Raw genomic sequence first — 24,618 nt, 5'->3', positions numbered from 1 at the left:
CGCGGAGGAGGCCCGGAGGGGCTGAGGCACCCCAATCGCGAAAGCGCTGGGAACTCGGGGGCTCAGCGGGCGAGACCCGGGGGTCCAAGGAGAAGGAATGTGGGGCGGAAATGGTCGCTCTGGGGCGAGACAAGGCTGAGAGTTGCAGAACAGAGAGAGACTCCTTACTGGCAGACCGGAGACATCGGTTTTGGTCTCGCTGGATGACCTGAGGCAAGTTGCTTTCCTGTTTTCCCCACCGAGAAAGTTGCTGTCCGGAGTCCCACCCTCTCTGGCTGGGTGTCTCGATGGACTGAGATCTCTGTTAACATACGCGTATCCCAGCCGGCGAGCACCGGGATTTGTGACCCCAAATTGGCCAGTAGTTTTGGCTGCGGCGCCCCCCTGGGATGGTGATGCCTGCGGCGGAGGCCTGGTCGGGGCTGGAAGGGCCGGGGAGGCCCCAGCGACAAGGCCGATGAAGGAAGTGGCACACCTGTGTGCGCGTTTTTATTTAAGGTGTGGACCCAATTTCTAGATTAAATACCTATTCAGAGAGTTTAAGCTCCAGCAAGCTTAAACTTAAAATCATTGCCCTTAATGTAGCTCATTGCCTAAAGTGGGTGCACCATAAAAATAAACAAGGACCTACTGTATAGCACAGGGAACTATATTCAATATCTTGTAATAACCTATAATGGAAAGCTATTCGAAAAAGAATATCTGTATTCAGATATATATTATATATATAATTGAATCACTGTGCTGTACATCTGAAACTAACATGACATTGAAAATCAACTCTACTTCAATTAAAAAAAATTTTTTTTAATTAAAAAAGTAAAGTGGGTGGGCTTCCCTGATGGCGCAATGGTTGAGAGTCCGCCTGTCGATGCGGGGGACACGGGTTCGTGCCCCGGTCCGGGAAGATCCCACATGCCGCAGAGCGGCTGGGCCCGTGAGCCATGGCCGCTGAGCCTGCCCGTCCGGAGCCTGTGCTCCGCAACGGAAGAGGCCACAACAGTGAGAGGGGCGCGTACCGCAAAAAAAAAAAAAAAAAAAAGTAAAGTGGGTGCACCATAAATACTGAATTTGGAAAGGATCCATCTTTATAGGATGGCCATTTCTTCAGGCCCAGCCATGAGGAACTTGCCTAATATTGGTAGGAGTGACTTTGTGATTTCCAGTACTTGCTTGTTTGACAGTTTCTGCTCTTTTCTTTCTCTCTTACAGATAGTAACTGTCCCTATTGAAGCCCCCAGCAGGGCGGCAGCCAGAACTGAGGCGCCAGCAGGCATGTAAAGTTGGTCATGCATCTCTGCTGCTTGATACATTTCAAGCCCAGTAACAGAAGAGCCTTCCTGAGATTGCCGTCACCATACTTGCCTGTCACCTTCGCAAGGTTGGCCAGTGTGTGAGTGTTTGGTCATATGCTGTCATGGAGGTCAAGGGGGAGGGAAAGGAAAGGGAGGCAGATGCTGAGACCCCAGAGAGAGCTAGTTCCTGAGGAGCACTGCCCTCCCCCTCAGTTACAGTGAGCCAAATGTCTAGCCCTAGAGTCGGGGGGTGTTCCTGCTCTTGGTGTTAGGAATCAGTCAGTGCGTCCTGCCCCCTGACAAAGAGTCCATCTTGTTACTGGCAGCCAGTTTGTAGGGAACCCAGATCATATTCTCTGGAGGGCTGACCTCAGGGCAGTGCCACCCTCCGTCCTTAGTCAGCCAAGTCTGGGTACTTCCCTGGTGGTCCAGTGGTTAGGACTTCACGCTTTCACTGCCAAGGGCCTGGGTTCAACCCCTGGTCAGGGAACTAAGATCCTGCAAGCTGTGCAGCGTGCCAAAAAAAAAAAGTCAACCAAGTTTGTGAGGTACGACTGCCAGTCATCTGCATACTTATCCACATTCTTGTTGTGACAGACATCCGTGGTGTCCACTTCCCCCATGATGAGGTGTGGGCCTGTCCAGCCCTCTTCCTAGGGTGGACTCATGGGAGGAAGGGCTTCGAGCTAGCCACACTGGCTAGGCAGCTGCCACATGTACAATGTTGGTGCTAACTGAGGAAGGGTAGGCACAGTGTTGCATTTTGAGTTTCTACCGTCGTAGGAACCGAATCTGGTATTAGGCCCAACCTGCGTCTGAGACCTAAGCAAAGCCTGAGCACTTAAGCTAAGACCGTGCACCGACGTGTCACTCTAAATCAGCCTCACCCCTTTGAGATGCTGCCCCAGATCTCAGTAACTTCATCGTCAGAAACAGATCCCCACCACTTACACTGGTGCTGCCTCCTGGGTACTGATGGTCCAGCTCTCGGACTCCTGCAGGGACCCCTTCTTTCCATCCAGTGACATGGATAGTAAGAGGCAGGCATTTGGCCAAAGAAGACTGTTTATTCAGAATATGTTTACAGCTGCTTGAAGATTTTTAAAGTCAGTTCTTTTTTTTTTTTTTTGCGGTACGCGGGCCTCTCACTGTTGTGGCCTCTCCCGCTGCGGAGCACAGGCTCCTGACGCGCAGGCTCAGCGGCCATGGCTCACGGGCCCAGCCGCTCCGCGGCATGTGGGATCTTCCCGGACCGGGGCACGAACCCGCGTCCCCCGCATCGGCAGGCGGACTCCCAACCACTGCGCCACCAGGGAAGCCCTCAAGTCAGTTCTTAACAGAGGCATAATTGAATGATGAAACCAGTTTTATTCTTTAATTTTTTTTTTTTTTTTTTCAGGGCTGATGCTCCGGAAACCTCAGGGACTCACAGAAACCTGCACCCCGGTGATGGCACACAGGGACTGTTTTCTTGTTCTTAGTCTAAGTGGTTGCCAAGAAGGAAGGCAGAGGTAGAACAGTCGGATCTAGGGCTCTCCCCAGAGCTTCTAATCTCAGTCTCAGACCTTATTAAACTCCTTTCTGAGCCCAAGGACAGAGTTCACTTGAACAAATGATTTTGAGTCATGAATGAAAACCCTTGCTCTTTCCATAATGAGAAAGAATTAAGAGGGGGACAGGTAAGCAAGCACTTCTGTTTGGGAAAGAAGGCGTTGGTTTGGGTTACGTTGTTAATGGTAATAAGACAGAGCGTACCTCAAGAGGACGTGGACCTTCAGAAATGTGTAGGAAGAATCCTCACTCTAGTTCTCTTTGTTCTACTAGAAGAAGCTTCTAGTCACTTCTGGGTCCATTGCCTTTCCTGACAGCTTATTTTCTAAGTGGGCTATGGGATTTGGGTCTGGATTTGCTTGGGTGGGAAGAGAATTTCAGGCAGAATCCCCCAAGAAATGTGTATTTCATCAATTTGGGTTGCTTACCTTACTGGCCCTTTCTGTCTCCAGTGCGTGTTTTGGCCTGGTTATTGTCAGGACCCCTGAATCAATGTGCTGTGTCTTTTCTTTTTTCTTTTCGGCTGCACTGGGTCTTAGTTGCAGCCTGCAGGATCTAGTTCCCTGACCAGGGATCGAAGCCAGGCCCCCTGCATTGGGAGCACAGAGTCTTACCCACCAGACCACCAGGGAAGTCCCCCAATGTGCTATGTCTTCGTGTTAGCCTGGTGGCTTACCCTGCATTCCTTACCTTTTTTCACCACCTTGCCCAGAAATAGTCTTAAATGGAGCCTGTGGGATTCAGTGGCCAGAATGGGGACAAAGCCTGTGCTTTGGGAGTCCAGGGAGGTTTTTGTCACTGTTCTAAGATAGATGAACTGTTCTTCCAGAGAACATCCATCTTTGGACACTAGAGAGGACTGAATCGGAGAGGGAAAGGAAGGATGCGATGAGTCCTGAGCACACAGACTTCTCCAGGGAGCTGTTCAGCACGATGAATTACCAGATATTTTTGAGAATGTATCTCGAGCCTAGTGCTGTGCAAATGGTCTAAGAAATATAAAACAAGTATACGAGAAGGTCCCTGCACTCAAAGCGGCAGTCTGACTGGGGAGATGGGTCTTTTGCAGAGGTCCTTGTGCCGCATACAGAGGGGCTATAGGACTTAGAGACGTGAGGGACCATTGTAGCCCCAGTTGGTAAGGTCGGCCTCCCCGAGGAGGTGGAACTGATCTTGAAGGGACCAGAAAACACTGAGAAGGTGGAGGTGGGGGCGGATTCTGGAGGAAAATCACATGACCCAGGGGTTGGAGGTGAGAGGAACTGCAGCACATATGTTCATTGGATCAAATTGGGAGACAATAGTGCTTAGGCATCGTGAGGCCAGTTATGGAGGAGTTAGCTCAGCTGTGGTGTGTTTAGTGTCCATTCTTGTGTCCCAGGCAAAAAGAAATCAAAAAAGTCAAAGCTGTGTTTAAGGAGTGTTAGTTGGCAAAAATATGTGGAAGGGATTAGAGTAACAGGACAATCTGAGATTCTCGGTCCTTGACATAAGCAATGATTCCTTTAATTATTATTTTTTCTTTTATTTATTTTAGAGAAAATAATTCTGCAGATGGTTCAAAATCCAAAAGTACAGAGGATGTACATATAGTGAAAAAACTACCTTCCACCCTTGTCCCCCAGCTACCCAATTTTCCTGATGGAGGCAAAGTTACTACTTCCTTGGATATAATTCTGGAAATAGTCTCTGTAAAGACACGCAAATATATTTATGTGTTTTTTAGAAATTCAAATGGCAAAATAGTGTATATACTCTGCGCTTTGTGTTTCACTTAATATATCATGAAGATTGTTGCAAATTGTCCATAAAGTACTTTCTTACTCTTTTTTATGGCTGTATAGGATCTCATTGAGTGGATATGCTTTAATTTGTTTAAAATTAGTCCATTAGTGACAACTAGATTTATCATGGCGATCATTTTGAAATGTATAGAAATATCAAATCACTGTGTTGTGCACCAGGAACTAACAATGTGTTGTAGGTCAATTATACTTCAAAAACAAACAAATAGGGACTTCTCTGGTGGCACAGTGGTTAAGAATCCGCCTGCCAATGCAGGGGACACGGGTTCAATCCCTGGCCCGGGAAGATCCCACATGCCGCGGAGCAACTAAGTCCGTGCACCACAACTACTGAGCCTGTGCTCTAGAGCCAGCGAGCCACAACTACTGAAGCCTGCGTGCCTAGAGACCGTGCTCTGCAACGAGGAGCCACCACAGTGAGAAGCCCGCACACTGCAACGAAGAGCAGCCCTCGCTCGCCACAACTAGAGAAACACCATGCGCAGCAACAAAGACCAACGCAGCCAAAAATAAAAAAATCAAAAACAAACAAAGGAACTCATAGAAAAAGAAATCAGATTTGTGGCTACTAGAGGTGGGGGTGGAATTGGATGAAGGTGGTCAGAAGGTACAAACTTCCAGTTATAAGAAAATAAGTACTAGGAATGTAATGTACAACATGATAAAGATAACACTGCTGTATATTATAAATGAAAGTTATTAAGAGTAAATCCTAAGAGTTCTCATCGCAAGGAAAAAAAGTGTTTTTTTCTATTTGTTGATGTATCTATAGGAGATGATGGATGTTCACTAAACCTATTGTAGTCATCATTTCATGATGTATATAAGTCAGATCGTTATGCTGTACACCTTAAACTCATACAGTGCTGTATGTCAGTTATATCTCAGTAAAACTGCGGGGAAAATATAAAGTATAATAAAATAAAATTAAAAGTCCATTAGTGGACAGTCAGGGTTTTTCTAGCTTTTTGTTTTTATAAACAGTACTACCATGAATGACACTGTCAGCATGTCATTTGTACATGGATGACTATATGTGTTAGATAAATTCCTAGAATGAAATTGCAGGCCCCAAATGTGCACAGCATATGTGATTTCGTCAGATATTGTCAAGCCAGAGAGGTGGTACCAATTCACTCTCCAGTGTCTTATAACTCTTGGTCGTCTAGCCAGCACAGTGTTAACACACTTCTTGATCTTGGATAATAGGATAAGTGAAAAACATTATCTCAGAGTAGTTTTATTTGACATTTCTCTTGTTATGAGTAAGGTTGAGCATTTCTTCACGTTTAAGAACTATTTGTGCTTCCTTTTATGTAAATCATATCCATGCCAGTTTTTCTACTGGGTTGTTTCTTTTCCTTACTGATTTGTAGGATCTTTTTTTTTTTTTTAACATATTAGGAAAATTAGCCCTGTATTGGTGATATGAGTTGCAAAAAGTTGGTCAGATGGTTTTTTAAGCTCCAGTAGGGGGAAGGTTTGGCTGAGCAGAAAGGCCAAAAGTGAGGAAAGTGCTACACTCAACTTTACTTACTCAGAGCCTTGAGACCTTGAACGGAGCAAGGAAATCTGTATAATGTTATATTAACATTGGGCTTCCCTGGTGGTGCAGTGGTTAAGAATCCGCCTGCCAATGCAGGGGACACGGGTTCGATCCCTGGTCCTGGAAGACCCCACAGGCCGCGGAGCAACTAAGCCCATGCGCCACAACTACTGAGCCTGCACTGTAGAGCCGCGAGCCACAACTACTGAGCCCACGTGCCACAACTGCTGAAACCTGCACACCTACAGCCCGTGCTCCGCAACAAGAGAAGCCACCGCAACGAGAAGCCCGCACACCACAACGAAGAGTAGACCCCGCTCGCCATGAGTAGAGAAAGCCCGCACACAGCAGTGAAGACCCAACACAGCCAAAAATAAATAAATTAAATATATTTAAAAATTTTTTTTTTAAAGATTATATTAACATTAAGCTTTTCGTGGTTTTTCTTAAGACTGATTAAACAGGAGTTTTCCCTTACAAGTATTCCTTGTAGTTGACTTCTCAGGAGTTCATCCATTTTGTGTGTGTGTGTTATTGGAAAAAGGTATGACGTTTAAGCTGTCATCTTTGAGGGACTACTACGTGCCCAGGAGACTGACTTTGGTTTGTCTTGCAGGTTGAAGGTGTGTCTGCTGGGTACCCTCCACCATGTGACAAGGACAACAGTGCTCTTCTGGCTTTCAGGGGAATTCCTGTATGTATCACCCACACCTCAGTGCTTCCTGTCGGCAGAAGCTTGTGTTACTTGCTGCTATATGGTGCCAGGCACCGGGACACAGGAGGGCACAGACCCTGCCCTCCAGTAGCTCACACTTTGGATGGGGGTGTGGGGAAGGCACAGGCATGCAAGACAACCTCTATCTGATAAGATACTTGTTATAATGAGGCAGAACATAGAATGCAGCGGGAATACCGCAAGCACACCTCTGTCTCAGTTGAGTTGAGTGGATTTTTGTCTGTTTGCTCTCCAAGGAGAGCATATATTCATGTCCTCACGTCACTCAACTGCTCCGTCATAGTTGGCATTTTCCGGGTGCTTCTCTTTAAGATTGGTTTTAACCAACCCATGTGGGAAGACTAGATTCTTCTGGCCTCCAGTTTCGAGGACACTCAGTACAGCGGGTGGGACTTGTTTGTGTGGGTGGGGGGACGTGGACTCTGCCCTCGCACTAAGGGTCAGCTGCCCCTACAGATCTCAGAGTTGAAGAACCACGGCATCCTCCGGGCCCTGACGGCAGAAGCGAATAATGGCTGGGAGCCGGCTGGTAAGTCCCCCTCGGAGCCTGGGTGGGACTCAAGGCGGAGCTCCCTGTGGGTCTGCTTTTCCTCATTTGAATTTCTCTCACTACTTTTCCTGTAGAATTTTATATATATATATATATATATATATATATATGTACATTTATTTATTTATTTTTGGCTGCGTTGGGTCATCATTGCTGCGCGTGGGCTTTCTCTAGTAGCAGTGAGCGGGGTCCACTCTTCGTTGCGGTACGCGGGCTTCTCATTGCGGTGGCTTCTCTTGTTGCAGAGCACGGGCTCTAGGCGCGCGGGCTTCAGTAGTGGCATGCGGGCTCAGTAGTTGTGGCTCGCGGGCTCTAGAGTGCAGCCTCAGTAGTTGTGGCACACAGGCTCAGCTGCTCCGCGGCATGTGGGATCTTTCCGGACCAGGACTCGAACTCGTGTCCCCTGCATTGGCGGGCAGATTCTTAACCACTGTGCCACCAGGGACGCCCCTCCTGTAGCACTTCATAGAGTTATCATCCTTCAAGGGAAGTTAGAGACCTGAGTTCTAATTTGGCCCCACAAGCCCTGCTGGTAGCTTACTGTGCGCCTTTGGGCAAATCATATAATCTCTGTGTCTACAGTGGAAATATTAGTACCTCCTTTGTCCTCAAAGGGATGTTGTGATAATGAAATGAGACAGAGTGGGTGAAAAGCCTTTGAAAAGTTATCCTGTTTTATCTGCTTGACATGGCTCTTCCCATACTATATTTAAAGCTCATTCCACTTGCTAATTTATTACACAGAAAAGCACACTCACCAATTCAGAAGAACCAGTTCTGGAGCCAGATATCTCTGGCTTAAGTCCTGCCTCTTTCACCCATCAGCCCTATGACCTTGAGCAAGTAACTTAATCTTTCTGACTCTCACTTTCCTCATCTATAAAACAGGGATTATATCAGAACCTGTATGATAGGAGTTGTGTAAGGATTAAATGAGGTAGTGTAAAGTGCTTAGCACACAGAATGTAAATCATAGTGAACGCTCATTGGTGTGCGTTGTTGTCTTTAAATTCTGTAAACTGAAAATGTAATCTCTAAGAATATGGGGTCTGTTAAAAATATTCCAATGTAGAAAAACTATATGGAGGTCTGTAAAGTATCTTTTAATTGAATTTTGTCTTTACCATGTGGTGACAAACCTAACATTTATTAGAGATGTTGCCTTAAATGCTAAAGTATTTTCTATTGCAGTGCAACTGGCATTTATGTGCCAGATATTCCTTTTTTTTTTTTGTGGTGCACGGGCCTCTCACTGTTGTGGCCTCTCCCATTGTGGAGCGCAGGCTCAGCAGTCACGGCTCACGGGCCCAGCCGCTCTGCGGCATGTGGGATCTTCCCGGACCGGGGCACAAACCCGTGTCCCCTGCATCGGCAGGCGGACTCTCAACCACTGCACCACCAAGGAAGCCCCAGATATTCTTAATCATACTAAATAACTACAATTTTTTCCCCAGATTGCTCTCAGCAAATTTAAACTAATAGGCCGACTAGATCAGCTGTGCCGTTTACTATGCGAATAAGTAGAAGAGGGCCTAAATAAAGGAGGCAGTTGACAAAAGGAAAAACGATAAAGAGCCGTACTAACGGGACCTGGGTTTGTTGTCCTGGAGATTCGTGCTGTGGCTCCTCGTTCTTCTGTCAGTTTAGGGGAAAAATAGTATTTATGTCAGGATCATCTTCAGAGGTGGGAGTCCTAAAGGAACCAGGAAAGGAGAGAGATGCTCTTACACGGGTTGGATGTTTGTCTCCAGTTTGGGCACCAGATTGCGTTGCTGCTTGAGACCTCGGACTTTCTCTTGACTACCTTGCTGTCACAGTAAGCTCCCACACCCTTGCCTGTGAGGTTTGTGCTCCTGGCTCACAACCTTTGATCAACCCGTTTGCAGGTGAAGGTGTGGGGGGTGAAAGATGGATCGAGTTGCTCATAATGATCTGAAGTCATGAAGTCAGTGAAGCTGGATGTGGATGAGGGGTGAAGGGTGGGGAGCTTCTCAGCGTCGTGATGAGATCCATGGCTGCTGCTCCGCTCTTCTTGTTTAGCCACTTTGTCCCTCTTTTTCATCTCCCAAGGGTTCAGCATGCTGGAAGTAAGTTTTGTTTTCTTCACTGTCCCAGGTTGAGTGTTCTGTATTCTGTTGAAGTTACCTAGTTTGGAAGCCCTGGTGTAGTCTGCTACCCCGGGCTGGGGCTGGCAAGATTGAATGTCCTAGAAGTCCAGGATTCAGGACCCCGGACCCATCTCATCTGCTCCCACCGTCCACATCCCTGCTAGACCCGAGCCCACAACTGCGTCAGTGATACTAGCTGATGTTTATTGAGCGAGTGGCCTTTGGGCCACGCACTCCCCTAGAATCTGAAGAGTTACGTCCTCCTCACAATAGTTGGAAGAGTGATTACCAATGGTTAAGTGACCTGCCCGAAGAAGCGCAGCTCGTGAGGGACAGAGATGGAAAGTTGACAAGCAGTTTGGCTCTGCGCTGTGCTTTGCCAGCTGAGCCCTCCGGCTCCCCAGCAGCCTCCTTGTCCTCGTTATCCTTTAGTGTTTTGATTTTGGGGTACCTTTTTCTTTAATTTGCAAGTATACTTACAAAACAGTTCACTGTCACGTGAACGTCCTCAGCCCGGATTGCGAGGCAGAGGGGAGCTGTCCTAACCTGCTTTCACCACCCAGGCTAGAAGGCTCACGAGTTTGGGTGTCAAACAGAGGTCTCTCCATCCTGCCCACTGTCGGCCAGTGTCCTCCGTAGCAAATGGGAAAAGCCAGTGATGGGCCATGCTGCCAGCAGTTTGGCCCAGAGAGTGGCAGCTGTGGTGTGGAGAAGAGGGCTGTGTGGTGGTTATAGAGCGCCTGTCCTGCTGCTTTTTTCTTCTGTTTCCCTCACTTTTGTTGTGCTTTCATTCATTCATCACACATTCATTGTGGGGACTTCCCTGGCAGTCTAGTGATTAGGACTCTGCACTTCCACTGCAGGGGGCACGGGTTTGATCCCTGGTTGGGGAGCTAAGATCCTGCATGCTGCGAGGTACAGCCAGAAACAAAACAAACAAACAAACAACAACAAAAACATTCATTGTGCACCTGTCATGTGTCAGGCGCTCAGAACCCTACCTTCCTGTGGCGCCCAGTGCAGTGGGCAAGACAGTTTGCAACATGGTGGTAAGCATGGGGTGTCGGGGTCTCTCATGGAGCAGCTCCTAACGCAGATTACAGAGGCTAAAGAAGGCGCCAGGTGAGGGTGATGCCGGAATTGGCTGAAGGATGAGATGGAACTGCGCTAGAAGGGGCTGGAACTGAAGGTGGGAGAGCGGGGTGTGCAGAGGCACCCAAGGGGGCTGTTGAGAGACTTCAGGTACTTCTGGATGCCCCAGGACAGAGCCAGAGAGGTAAGGAGTCTCCCGATTGTGAAGAGTTGGGGTTTCATCTTGAGAATTATGGAGACGCCCTGGAGGGTTCTGAGCAGCAGGCTGCCGTCAGATCTGCCTTTTTGAAAGCTCACTCTGGTATGTCAGAGGGTAGCAACAAGGCCCAAGGCAGGCAGGGAAGGCCAGGGGCTACGACAGCAATCCGGACACACCTCGATCTCAGACGGTCTCCTTTTCTCACTATTGCAGTTATGAATACAGAGGTGCTCCGAGCCCAAGAAGAATGGGAAGCTGTGGACAGTATCCAGCCAGAGACAGGTAACTGCCTCCTCACAGCCCGCTGCTGCTAAGCACACGAGCCACCCGTGCGGCTAATGTTCTGTGCCTCTGGGATTAGGATACAGAATTCCTGGGTCTTCTCATTTCCAATACGTGACATAGGATAAAATCTCTTTTCCCAATTCAGAGGTGATGCCATCGACCTCTGGAGGGAATGGGGATGAATGCCTTGGGGAGAGGGCTGCCAGCCGTGAGAGAAGACAGGGAGGACCTTCATCAGGGTCAACGTCTGCAGGGTGATGAGGTCAGGCAGAGGATGGAGGCAGGCAGCCAGGACCCCTGTGTCAGGTCGAGCAGGCTGTTCACTATACAAGCAAGTCCCTGGAACTGGGGGCTGAAGCCATCTGCTGGAAGCCTCTGTCTCTCGTGCCTTTCAGGAGGTTTGGATGGAGCTGCGGGAGGGGAGAACTGGGACCCAAATCTAGCCTGAACCCCACTTGAGCTCCTGAAGAGATGTTAGAGTGGACTGTATCAGCCATCACCTGTATTGCGGACTGATGAGTCAGTACCCTGTGGCGAAGGCTGGATAGGGGATCATTCGTATCCAGGGCATGAGAAGGGGCAAAGTAGAAGATAGGAAAGGCCCCTAAACAAACCTGTAGCATGCTCCTGCGTGGGTACCTCCTCCAGGCAGTGACTTGCCCCCGCTCACAGATGAGTGGACATTAGGGGCCCCTGCAGATCTATCTCCACTCACTTCAGCCTCTGCACAGCCGGGTCCGAAAGGGAGTCAGCCCAGCAGATAACGCCACCCCCTTGACAGAGGAGGCTTGGTTGTAACTGTAGGTGTCTGACGTTTACAGCTGAAAGTCAGCGCTGGGCTTAGAGGTGGCAACCGGCGGTCCTCAGTAAATGTCTGCTGATAGAATGACTACTGTTACAAGTGCCAGAGTGTCTTCCCTTTTGCCACAGGGAGCCGGGCCAGCTCAGACCAGCCTGGGCAGCTAATCTCTTTCATTGAGGCCCTCCAGCATTTCCAGACCGTGGACCTCTCTTCCTTCAAGGTATGACAGTAGGGAGGTTTGGGGGTCTCAAGCAAAGCACTTTCTTCCCAGGAGCCAGGTTTCTTCCCCACCAGGATAGGGCACTGGGCAAGCAAGATGGAACTTTCCAGGCGAGGGCTCTGTCTCGACTAAGAAATCTCGGGGCGCAGGATCACAAGTGGCCAAGGACCCACATGTCATGTGGGCCCTGGCGGCCTTTCAGGGACTGTGCCCCCAGAACTCTAGTGGCCCTGTCTTATAGGGGCCCGTGGAGCTGCTCCCTGCTTTCTCCTCCTAGGGATGGGGAGGTCTGCAATCAGATGCTAGGGAGTTCCTTGGGGAAGCAGGGCAGCCTGTCCAGAGAGCTGAGTAATTCACTGCCACCGCAGGAAAATCTTCCATCCCCTAGAGGAACAAGAAGTTATTTGGGAATTTAAAAAATATGTGGGGTTGGAAAAAGAAAGAATATGAAGGAGAGTAAAAGCTGACAAGCTTTCTGGGGAATCTTGGTGACCAGTAGTAAGTTTAGAGAACTGTGATCTCAGATCTTCAACCTAAAGCCTGGCTCAAGGAGCGAGGCTAAAAAGATAGGAATCAGATTGGCTTGTAGGACCCAGAGATCCAGAGGCTGCCGAAATCAGAGTATCCTAAGCCCTGCGGCAATGGCTGTGAACAAGGAGAGGTCAGCAGGAGCTGGTTTAGGCACTGCTGCTGTGGTGTGGACAGAAGGCGCCAGCTCCCCGCAGGGGTATCCTGCTCCAAAAAAGTGCCCACTGACTGTCTTTTTGTTTGTTGGTTTGGCCGTGCCACATGGCATGCGGGATCTTAGTTCCCCGACCAGGGATTGAACGAGCGCCCCTTGCATTGCAAGCGTGCAATCTTAACCACTGGACTGCCAGAGAAGTCCCCCCCCCCCCCCACTGACTGTCTTATCTTGGAAGCTGAGAGAGCTGTTAGACTTTATATTTATGTCCTTTACAGAGAGAGACAGAGACAGACATACAAAGGGTAGAAGCAGCCCTGCTGGGAAACTTGGCCTGGCATCTGTGAGATGCCAGCCCCCATAGCCAGCCACCTCTAGCTTCCTTGGTAGTCAGTGACATAGCTATTTCTGGAAAAGCCCAGAGGACCAAATGTAGACAACCGGATGATAATGCCTGTGCTCGGGGACATCTCTCTCTACTTACAAAGAGCCTACGAGCTGGAAGAGCCTGTCTCCAGAGATTCGCAGATGCTTCACAGCTTCTGCCCCATTTCCCTGGCCCAGAGGCCAGCCAGTTAGTGGGAGAGCCACTCCTTTCTGCAAGACCGGTCCTGTACTGAGCCTGATGGTAAGTTCATTAAAGCAAATGATCACAGCACTCTGCCTATTGCCTGCACCTTCCTCCCCAGAAAAGAATCCAGCCAACGATCCGAAGGACCGGGCTTGCTGCCCTCCGGCACTGCCTCTTCGGGCCTCCCAAGCTCCACCAGGGCCTCCGTGAAGAAAGGGACTTGGTCCTGACCATCGCTCAGTGTGAGTGCACGGGGGCTGCCCCAAGGCAGGCGCCGCGTGAGTGGTCAGGCAGAGAGCACAGTTTGCCTACCCGGTTGCTGAGACTAAGCCAGGGCTCCTGCATTTACCATGCTGGGGGGAGAGCAGAGTGTCTGGAGCACCGGCCAGCTCTGTCTGGGCTGTACCGTTCTCTGGGAAGCACTCAGTCCTCCTGTGAGGGCCAATCCAACAGAGCATGGGTGTGTTTTGGGGCAGGTGGCCTGGATAGCCAAGACCCAATGCATGGCCGAGTCCTCCAGACCATCTATAAGAAGCTGACCGGCTCCAAGTTTGACTGTGCCCTCCACGGAGACCACTGGGAAGATCTGGGCTTTCAGGGTAAGAGAGAGGAATGGTTCGTCTTCTCCCTGACTCCTTATTCCAGGACTAGCGTGAGAACCCAGGCAGTCCTCTTCCTGTCATGTCAGCACCATGAGACAGGATATCTGGGGCAGAGCATTTCAGGAAGAGGGTACAGCAAATGCAAAGGCCCTGAGGTGAAACGTGTGTACCTCTTTCTGAGAAATAGCAAGGAGTGTGGCTGAAGTGGACAAGGAGAATAGTTCGCTCGGGGCCTTGCAGGCCAGTGTGAAATATTTACTCTAAGTGAGATGGCAAGCATGGGAGTGATAGGATTTAGAATCCAGTGTTTTCTTTTTATTCTTTTCTTTTACTGTCGATGACAATTTTTTTTTATATTATTTCATTTTTTTGAGTGAAACAAAATGATTTCACCTGTTTTGGGACTGTACTATTTTTTCAAAATCCTATCAAATTACATTTGTATAGAATAGGAAAATATCTTAATTTAAAAAGGAAACTTTATATACTCATAATTAATTGGTGCTCTGTTGGTACTGACAATGTGTTTAAGTCCCTTTACCTTCCTTCATCTATAATATAATTGTCCTAAATATTCCCTCTGTGTACATTGAGAATGACATCAGTGTTATGATTTTTGTTTCAACCATTAATTAAAATAACTCAAGAGGAGAAGCAAGGTCTGTTGTATTTACCCATATATTTACTCTCTCCATTGTTCTTTCTTCTGATATTCTAAGATTCCTTCTTTTATCACTTCCTTTCTGTTTCAGGAACTTCCTTTAGCCATTTTCTAAAGTAGGTCTGCTGGCAATAGATTCTTTAGCTTTCCTTCATCTGAGAATGTCTTGATTTCCCCTTCACTCCTGAAGGATAATTTCTCTGAATGTAGAATTCCAGGTTGACAGGTCTTTTCTTTCAGCGCTTGAAAATAAATGTGCTACTTCCTTTTGGCCTCCATGGTTTCTGATGAGAAATCTGCTGTCACTTGAATTATTCCTCCTTGTTAGATAAGAAGTTGTTTCTCTCTCTGCTTTCAAGATCTCTTTTGTTTGTTTTTTTTCTTTTGTTTGCAGGAGTTTGACTCTGATATGTCTTAGTGGGGATTTCTTTGGGCTTATCTTATTAAGGGTTTGCTCAGCTTCTTGAATCTGTAGGTTTATGTCTTTGGCAAATTTGGTAAAAATTTCAGCCGTTATTACTTTGAGTACTTTTTTCAGCCCTGCTCTTTCTCCTCCCTTGTACAACTCTGATGACACAGATGCTAGATCTTCTGTTACTGTTCCACAGGTCCCAGAGGCTCTGTTCATTTTAGGGGGATCTCTGTATAGCTCAGAGGTCTTCAAGGCTCTGTTTATTTTGTTTTGTTTTTTCTCTATTGATCAGATTGGGCAGTTTATATTGTTCCATCTTCAAGTTCACTGGTTCTTTCCTCTTTGGTCTCTATTCTGCTGTTGAGCCCATCCAGTGAGTTTTTAATTTTAGGTATTATATTTTTCTGAAGTTTCTGTTTGGTTCTTTACATCTGATATTTCTTTACTGAGACTTTCTGTTTTTTCATTTTTTTCACATGTTTGTAATTGCTTATCAAAGGCATTTTTATGATAGCTGCTATAGTAGTTTCCCATTGTTGCTGCAGAAAATTACCACAAATTTAGTGGCTTCAATCAACACAGATTTATTATCTTCTAGTTCTGTAGTTCAGAAGTCTGACACAGTCTCACTGGGGCAAGATCAAGGTGGCAGCAGGGCTGCATTCCTTTTTGGAGGCTCTGGGAGGAAATCTATTTCTGTGCCTTTTCCACCTTCTAGAGTCCACCCACGTGCCTCATCCTTCAGAGCCAGGAACGCAGCATCTCTCTGAGCTGATTCTGTCCTCACATCTCTCTTTCTGACTCTGTGCTTCTACCTCCCTCTCTCACTTTTAAGGATTCTTCTGACTACATTGGGCCCAGCCAGATAATCCGGGATAATCTCCCTGTCCTGATTAGCAACCTCCGTTCTAACTGCAACCTTGATTCCCCCTTGCTGTGCAACAGAACGTACTTGTAGGTTCTGGGGATTAGGACGTGGCTATCTCTGGAGGTGCCAGTTATTCTGCCTAGGACAGCTGCTATAAATTCCTTCCTTATCAGGTAATTCCAACATATGTGTGATCTCAGTGTTGCTATCTGTTGATTGTCTTTTCTCATTCAAATTGAGGTTTTCCTAGTTCTTGGTGTAATGAGTGATTTTTTATTGTGTCCTAGATATTGTGGGTATTATGTAATGACAGTGTTGATCATCTTTAAATCTTCTATTTTAGCAGGCCTCCTCTGACACTGGGCAGTGGGGGAAGGGTGATGTCACCTCATTACTGCCAGGTGGGGATAGAAATCCAGGTATCCCACCTGACCTCCACTAATACCACTGGCTGGGTGGGGCAGGGGTGCCTCATTGCTGTTCCCATGTAGCCTCCACTGATGTCACGAAGGGTGTGGTGGGCTCCTTAGCACTAGAGAAGGATAAAAGTCCCAGCTCCCTGCTTCTTTGACTGCCTTGTTACAGTCAGGCAGGGGAAGTCTAGGCTGTCCACTTGGGCAGTGATCAAGGTAACCAAGTCATTGAATCTCACAGAGCAGGGATTTCATTAAGCACCCTGAATTTCCTCTTGGTTTTTGTTTTAGGAACAAATCCAGCCACAGACTTGAGAGGAGCAGGCTTCCTTGCCCTCCTGCATCTCCTGTACCTGGTGATGGACTCAAAGACCTTGCTGATGGCCCAGGAGATCTTCCGCCTGTCTCGTCACCATATCCAGGTGGGGCTTTGGTGGGAAGCCAGCAGAGAGGGCTGTAGGGGCTAGGACCTGGGCACAGGGCTCTCCTGAGTAACCGTGACAGCTTCGCAGGTAGATCTCCAATTGCTGAGGGCCCTCGGGACAGCTGAGGCAAACTGGGCATGGGCATCCCTGTCACCCTGACCTGGCTGGAATCTGAGCTCCAGCACTCATTAGTGTGTGTCTCAAGCAAGTGCCTCAACTCTTCAGGGCCTTGGTTTCCTCATCCATAAAGAGGAAATCTTGGAAACGTCAGCTGGATAGTTGGGAAAATTAAATGAGGTAATGTACAAAAGCGCTAGACACAACTGTGGTACCAGCGTCTCAGCTCACTGCCCTCCCAGTATTGGCAGGTTCTCCTGACCCTGGAGGAGGGGGGTCAGCCTTTATTTGCCCAGAGAAGAAGGTTTGCCTCGAAGTGTCAGGTAACACATGGACTTGCTGGAAGGCCAGAAGTGGCTCCCGTAGCCCTCAGGTTCTGTTCAGGCCTGCTCTCCAGGGTTGGTTTGATGGTTTTCCCCTGTAGTAAAAGGTGGTGGTCCCCCCATTTAGAAAACATACTTGACCTGTTTCCTGCCACTCATCTCTCCCAGATTCATGGGGCCTGGAATTCACTCATGTACTAAACAGGTATTTATTTAGGATTCCCTGTGCTAGTTATTGTTCTTGGTGTTTGGGCAACATCAGTGAGCAAAACAGACAAAGATCCTTCTAGCAGAGAGGACAAGACAGTAAGCCTAATACATAAATAAATTATAGAGTATGTTAAAGGTGGTAAGTGCTACGTAGGCACGGTTAGGAGAATGTGGGAGGATTACAGTTTTATGGGGTATTAGGGTAGCTCTCACGAGAGGGTGAGACTTAAACCAAGCCTTGAAGGAGGTGAGGATGTTAGCCAAGCTTGTATTTGGAGGAAGAGCATTCCGCACAGAGCGGGCAGCTAGAGCAAACGTCCCAAAGGAGGTGTATGTCTGGCATGTGCAGGAATGGCAGGGAGGCCAGCTGGAGCAGAAGGGGCAGGGAGGGCAGTAGGAAGGAGGTGATGGGGTAACGGGGACCAGACGGTGTCGGGCCCGGTAGGCTATGATGAGGATGTTTGCTTTTACTCTGAGTCAAATGAGGGTTTTGAGCAGCCTGGAGTGACACGATCCAACTTACATTCTTAAATGGATCCTGCCAGCCGTTGGGTTGAGAGTAGTCTCTGGTGAGGGCTTTTGTAATCAAGTTAGAGATGATGGTGATCTGGACCAGGGTATTTTCAGAGGAGGCGTTGTGAAGTGATCCGATTCTGGATGTAGAATCTTGAGCGTATGGGCTGTAGAGAATAGAGCCAGCATATTTTTCGAATGGATTGGGTACAGGTGTAAGAAAAAGAGGCATCAATGGTGATTTTTAGCCTGAGCAGCTGGAAAGACAGAGTGGCCACCAACTGAAATGGAAAAGAAAGAGCAAGGGTGGGGGTGGTTCCATCTGCCATATAAATTTTAGACTGAGGTTATGCGTTTGTTTGTTTCATAAATTTACTTATTTATTTATTTATTTTTGGCTGCGTTAGGTCTTCGTTGCTGCACGCAGGCTTTCGCTAGTAGCAGCGAGTGAGGGCTACTCTTCCTTGTGGTGCGCGGGCTTCTCACTGCAGTGGCTTCACTTGTTGCGGAACACGGGCTCTAGGCGCACAGGCTTCAGTAGTTGTGACATGTAGGCTCAGCAGTTGTGGCGCACGGGCTCTAGAGCACAGGCTCAGTAGCTGTGGTGCATGGGCTTAGTTGCTCCGCAGCATGTGGGATCTTCCTGGACCAGGGCTTGAACCTGTGTCCCCTGCATTGGCAGGCGGATTCTTAACCACTGTGCCACCAGGGAAGCCCCAGGTTATGCGTTTTTGACAACTACGGAAGTGATGTACCTCATGTCAGGAGCGCACCCATGTCAACGTGTCTTATTACTGGTGAAGTTAACCTTGGGCACATGGTTAAGGGGATATCAGCCAGGTTTCTACGCTGTAAAGTTACTATTTTTCCCTTTGTAATTAATCACTGTCTTGGAGGAAGATACTTTGAAGCTATGCAAATATCCTGGTTTTCCTCAAACTTGGTTCTAATAGTGATTTTGTTTCCCTCATTCCTCCTACATTTATTAATTTTTAAATTTATTAATTGGAATTCTTCTGTAAGAAAGAATTGTCTTTGCTATTTATTGATTCAGGTACTTTTTATATCCACATGGACTCAGATTTTTATTTTATTCTATGGGATATAACCCAACACTTTTATTATTTATTTTGTTGCTAAAATTGTTCCCATGTCGACCATTTTTTTTTTGTTTTACATCTTTATTGGAGTATAATTGCTTTACAATGGTGTTTTAGTTTCTGCTTTATAACAGAGTGAATCAGTTATACATATACATATGTTCCCATATCTCTTCCCTCTTGCGTCTCCCTCCCTCTCACCCTCCCTATCCCACCCCTCTAGGTCCCATGTCGACCATTTTAAGAGCTCTTTCAAAAACAAAAAAAGCTCTTTCAGGTGGTACCTGTGCCCTTTCACCATGCCCTGTCCTTTTTTTAGCACTTTTCTACTTTCTGGACCCTAAAGATGCTCTAGGCTCTTGTATTTTCCCTGCATGATTCCCAGCCCTGAGATCAACCACTTCTCCAAAGAGCTCTTGTTCTTTAGTTGGAGAATGATATTTGGAAACCAAGATCTGAGTGCTGGGTGTTCTCACTGGTATTAGGATCTCACTGCTTCTAGGCCCTCTCAGTGTCCAGAGCTTGGAAAATATGTATGTGTCACTGATTCCCTCCTGACTCTGAAAGGAGTGGCCTCCAGTGGTGAGCAGACCTGCCCAGGGGCCAGCAGCACTTCACAGAGAACAGGAAGGGGGGTGTGATGCTGCTTGAGGGAGAGGAGCTGAGAATGAGTGGCTGAAGGTCAGACTTGCAGCATTTTCTTCAGATCATTTTGTCTTCAAGCTGGAGTCAGGCCGGCCTGCACTGCAAAAACAGACTGTTCCAGTAACTGTGTTGTTGGTCATATTAGTTAATTCTCAGAACCTCAGCTTCTTCCTTTGTAACATGAGAAAATAATCCCAACTCCGTAGACTTATTCTGAGTTGGAGAAAAACCGTGTAAAGTGCTAAGCACATTAGTCATTCAAGGAGTGTTAGTTATCAAAGTAACTTTCGATTTCTGTGAGCAAAAATACATTTTATATACATCTTATAGATAATACACGCATACGTAAATATATGTGGTGTTTTCAAAATCATATCTGCGCTCGCGCCTGCACACACAGACACAACACATACATCCACACATATACACACAGCCATTGTAAGGTAAGATAGATCCATTTTGAATCTAAAACTTCTTGACTACAAAACAAATAGTCACACAGTTCCTGCCACCTGGGCAGTTTTTCATTTCGTTCACTGCATATCTCTGTTACCTTTTGAGGAAAAGTACCCATTAAACCTGACGGTTTCACATACGCCCATCTCTTCCAGGAGACACTGGAGGAGGCAAGAGGGGACCTCGTGAGGATCTGGTCTTGAGGTATATCAGGACCCATGAGTTGAGACTGTGGGCGTATTCTGTGCTCTTCACGATGCGGGGAGGTAATGTCTAGGTCAGGTTTGAGAACCGGACCAGTTAGCCTGTGAAACAGTGCAGTCTCTTGTAGCGACGCTGCTTTGTTATAGGAGGCCCAGAGGTTGAGGCATATCTTAGCAGTCACTGGGCCAGCCCCTTGTTGTAGAGACAGTGAAGACCCAGAGAGGGGAAATGGCTTGCCCAAGGTCCCCCAGCTAATGAGTATTTCCTAGAAATCATCTCTGACCTCAGTGCCTCCCTTTCTTGTGGGTTTTGAAGGCTCTCTTGTAAGATCTTCCTGCAGAAATATGGAAGCCAGGGTAGAGGGTTAGTGCCAATTCAGCATCCCTCATTCGTTTTCAAGGACAGGCTTGACTGAGGTGAGGGGGTAGGTCATTGGATATCTGAGGGAGGAATGTCCCAGGCAGAGGGAAGAGCAAGACGAGAGAGGAAGCCCTGGGTACTTGATCTGGGTCCAGACCAGCCTGGCCACTTTGACCAATCTGTTTCTCATCCCTTCACCTGCTGGCCTCTGTGGAATTTATTGTGGATTTATACTTACTCCACAACATGCATGTCAGACAATAAGAAGGAATAGCAGCTTAAAATAATAAAATAAGAGGGCTGGTGTAGGTGTCAGGAAGCTAGATCCTAGTTCCATCTGCAGTATCATTACTTAGCTATGATTTGAGGCAAGTCACCTAGCCTCTCTGGGCCTCCCTTTGCTGTTTTATGAAATAAGAGATTTGGCCTAAAAGATTCTAAGGTCCCTTCCGGCTTTATGATTCCTTGAACTCTTAAGTAACTCCAAAGTTTAAAGGAAAACTTCACCTCAAGCCCTTATGGATCTTGAAAATACAGTTTTCCAGGAGGCACGTAGGAGACCAGAGTAACAGTTGGGGGACTCAGACCTGCCAGAAGCCAGTCCTGTCTCTTTTCTAAGGAGAGAGCTGAGGTCTCAGGTACCTGTGGTACATCCTACTAAAGGGGAATTGGCCAGAAAGTACAGATGCTGGGGGAACCCAGGACTCCATGAAAGTGCATGGCCCACGCTGTCCTGAGGAGGAGGAGTGCTAACAGTTCAGATGCCGAGACACAGGCCGCATCTGGCTGATTGCTGGCAGGAAGGAAAGCCCCTCGCAACAGTAGTTACAAACAGACAACAATTTGTTTAGCTTTCCTTGCAATTTCCGTCTGTTATTTCATCCCATCAACATGACAAGCCTGCATAAAGGTAGGGCAGAGATGATCCTTGTAAATCTTCATTTCCTGGCAAAGGAACATGAAGATACTACAGACCAATATCGCTGATGAATATAGATGAAAAGATCCTCAACAAAACACTAGCAAACAGAATCCAACAACACGTTAGAAGGATCCTACACCATGATCAAGTGGGATTTATCCCAGGGATGCAAGGATTCTTCAATATATGTAAATCAATCAGTGTGATACACCATATTAACAAATTGAAGGAGAAAAACCATGTGATCATCTCAGTAGATGCAGAAAAAGCTTTTGACAAAATTCAACACCCCTCTATGATAAAAACTCTCCAGAAAGTGGGCATACAGGGAACCTACCTCAACATAATAAAGGGCATATACAACAAACCCACAGCAAACATCATTCTCAATGGTGAAAACCTGAAAGCATTTCCTCTAAGATCAGGAACAAGACAAGGATGTCCACTCTCGCCACTATTATTCAACATAGTTTTGGAAGTCCTAGCCACGGCAATCAGAGAAGAAAAAGAAATAAAAGGAATACAAATTGGAAAAGAAGAAGTAAAAGTGTCACTGTTTGCAGATGACATGATACTATACATAGAGAATCCTAAAGATGCCCCAGAAAACTACTAGAGCTAATCAATGAATTTGGTAAAGTTGCAGGATGCAAAATTAATGCACAGAAATCTGTTGCATTCCTATACACTAATGATGAGAAATCTGAAAGAGAAATTAAGGAGACACTCCCATTTACCATTGTAACAAAAAGAATAAAATACCTAGGAATAAACCTACCTAGGGAGACAAAAAGACCTGTATGCAGAAAACTGTAAGACACTGATGAAAGAAATTAAAGATGATACAAACAGATGGAGAGATATACCATGTTCTTGGATTGGAAGAATCACTATTGTGAAAATGACTATGCTACCCAAAGCAATGTACAGATTCAATGCAATCCCTATCAAATTACCAATGGCATTTTTTACAGAACTAGAACAAAAAAATCTTAAAATTTGTATGGAGACACAAAAGACCCCGAATAGCCAAAGCAGTCTTGAGAGAAATAAACAGAGCTGGAGGAATCAGACTCCCTGACTTCAGACTATACTACAAAGCTACAATAATCAAGACAATATGGAATGGGCACAAAAACAGAAATATAGATCAGTGGAACAGGATAGAAAGCCCAGAGATGAACGCACGCACCTATGGTTAAGTAATCTATGACAAAGGAGGCAAGGATATACAATAGAGAATAGACAGTCTCTTCAATAAGTGGTGCTGGGAAAACTGGACAGCTACATGTAAAAGAATGAAATTAGAACACTCCCTAACACCATACACAAAAAGAAACTCAAAATGGATTAGAGACCTAAATGTAAGACTGGACACTATAAAACTCTTAGAGGAAAACATAGGAAGAACACTCTCTGACATAAATCACAGCAAGATCTTTATCGATCCACCTCCTAGAGTAATGGAAATAAAAACAAAAGTAAACAAATGGGACCTAATGAAACTTAACAGCTTTTGCCAAGCAAAGGAAACTACAAACAAAATGAAAAGACAACCTTCAGAATGGGAGAAAATATTTGCAAACGAATCAATGGACAAAGGATTAATCTCCAAAATATATAAACAGCTCATGCAGCTCAATATTAAAAAAACAACCCAATCAAAAAATGAGCAGAAGACCTAAATAGCCATTTCTCCAAAGAAGACATACAGATGGCCAAGAGGCACACGAAGAGCTGCTCAGCGTCACCAGTTATTAGAGAAATGCAAATCAAAACTACACTGAGGTATCACCTCACACCAGTTAGAATGGGCATCATGAGAAAATCTACAAGCAACGAATGCTGGAGAGGGTGTGGAGAAAAAGGAACCCTCTTGCCCTGTTGGTGGGAATGTAAATTGATACAGCCACTGTGGAGAACAGTATGGAGGTTCCTTAAAAATAGAGTTACCGTATGACCCAGCAATCCCACTCCTGGGCATATACAAAACTGGGCAGCTACTAAGTGGTGAAGCTGGGGCGAGGACCCCCATCACCTGACAGCTCGCCCAGCCGTGGGCTCCTTACAGCCAGCAGCCCGCCTCAGAGTCACCTGGGGGGATGAAGGAAAGGAGATATTTCTATCTGAATTCCAGTTTTCACTGCTTTTTAGTAAGTAGGCTTTTATAAAAATATTCCTGAGAATGAATGAACACTAAGTTCGGATCCTCTGTTAATTATGTTGCTACCATGTTCTTGTTCCCATATTTATTTTTAGACTGAAAGGAAGCAAGGGAAGGGATGATATTATACAAATATTATAATTAAATAGGCAATACCCGAAGGTAGAGATGCATTGCTGCTGACCTCAGCTACCCACTGAGGCGCAGATAATAATTATGAACGTTTGTTAGCACCTCCTCAGGCCAGTGCTGCACTTAGCATTTTGCACATGTGATCTAAATTACTCCTTAGAGCAGCTCTGTGAGGTAGGTTGTGGGATAATAGAAAATGTAGACTGTGGATAGTAAAAGCTACCCTGGTGGCGCAGTGGTTGAGAGTCCGCCTGCCGATGCAGGGGACGTGGGTTTGTGCCCCGGTCCGGGAAGATCCCACATGCCGCAGAGCGGCTGAGCCCGTGAGCCATGGCCGCTGAGCCTGCACGTCCGGAGCCTGTGCTCCGCAATGGGAGAGGCCACAACAGTGAGAGGCCCGCATACCGCAAAAAAAAGAATAAATAAATAAAATAAAATAAAAGCTACCCTGGAGAGTTTTTGTAAGGATTAGCGAATTGACTCCACTGAGCATGGCCCTTGTGTGGGGGTCCCCAGGACCACTGGGAGGACTCCCAGGATTTGGTGTATAGTTGTACTCTCAGCTGTGATTTACTGCAGCAAAAGCAAAATCAGCAAAGGGAAGAAGTGCATGGACAACATCCATAGGAAACCAGGTGCGGGCTTCCAG

General features: G+C 46.8%; 1 protein-coding gene across 5 annotated transcripts in view; it reads left to right on the top strand.

The window, feature by feature from the left end:
* Positions 1-3: 3 nt before the first annotated feature.
* ELMOD3 (ELMO domain containing 3) overlaps positions 4-24,618 on the top strand; it is a 28,516-nt gene continuing 3,901 nt past the window's right edge. For 3 of the 5 annotated variants that reach the window (XM_070046914.1, XM_070046911.1, XM_070046912.1), the window contains exons 1-10: positions 4-213; positions 1,213-1,381; positions 2,695-2,974; positions 6,814-6,891; positions 7,390-7,462; positions 11,096-11,164; positions 12,098-12,189; positions 13,561-13,684; positions 13,919-14,041; positions 16,690-16,820. In XM_070046914.1, the coding sequence (XP_069903015.1) occupies positions 2,921-2,974; positions 6,814-6,891; positions 7,390-7,462; positions 11,096-11,164; positions 12,098-12,189; positions 13,561-13,684; positions 13,919-14,041; positions 16,690-16,820 (744 nt within the window). In that variant the 5' untranslated portion in view covers positions 4-213; positions 1,213-1,381; positions 2,695-2,920. Of the gene's footprint in view, positions 214-245; positions 499-1,212; positions 1,394-2,694; positions 2,975-6,813; positions 6,892-7,389; positions 7,463-11,095; positions 11,165-12,097; positions 12,190-13,560; positions 13,685-13,918; positions 14,042-16,689; positions 16,821-24,618 lie in introns of those variants that run through there. The other 2 variants (XM_070046913.1, XM_060309295.2) reach the window with 2 other exon arrangements.

Source organism: Globicephala melas, chromosome 12 (assembly GCF_963455315.2).
Source record: "Globicephala melas chromosome 12, mGloMel1.2, whole genome shotgun sequence".
In the NCBI taxonomy this organism is placed as follows: domain Eukaryota; kingdom Metazoa; phylum Chordata; class Mammalia; order Artiodactyla; family Delphinidae; genus Globicephala; species Globicephala melas.
The sequence above is the reverse complement of the archived record's forward strand: the minus strand, read 5'-3'. Positions and strand labels throughout refer to the sequence as shown.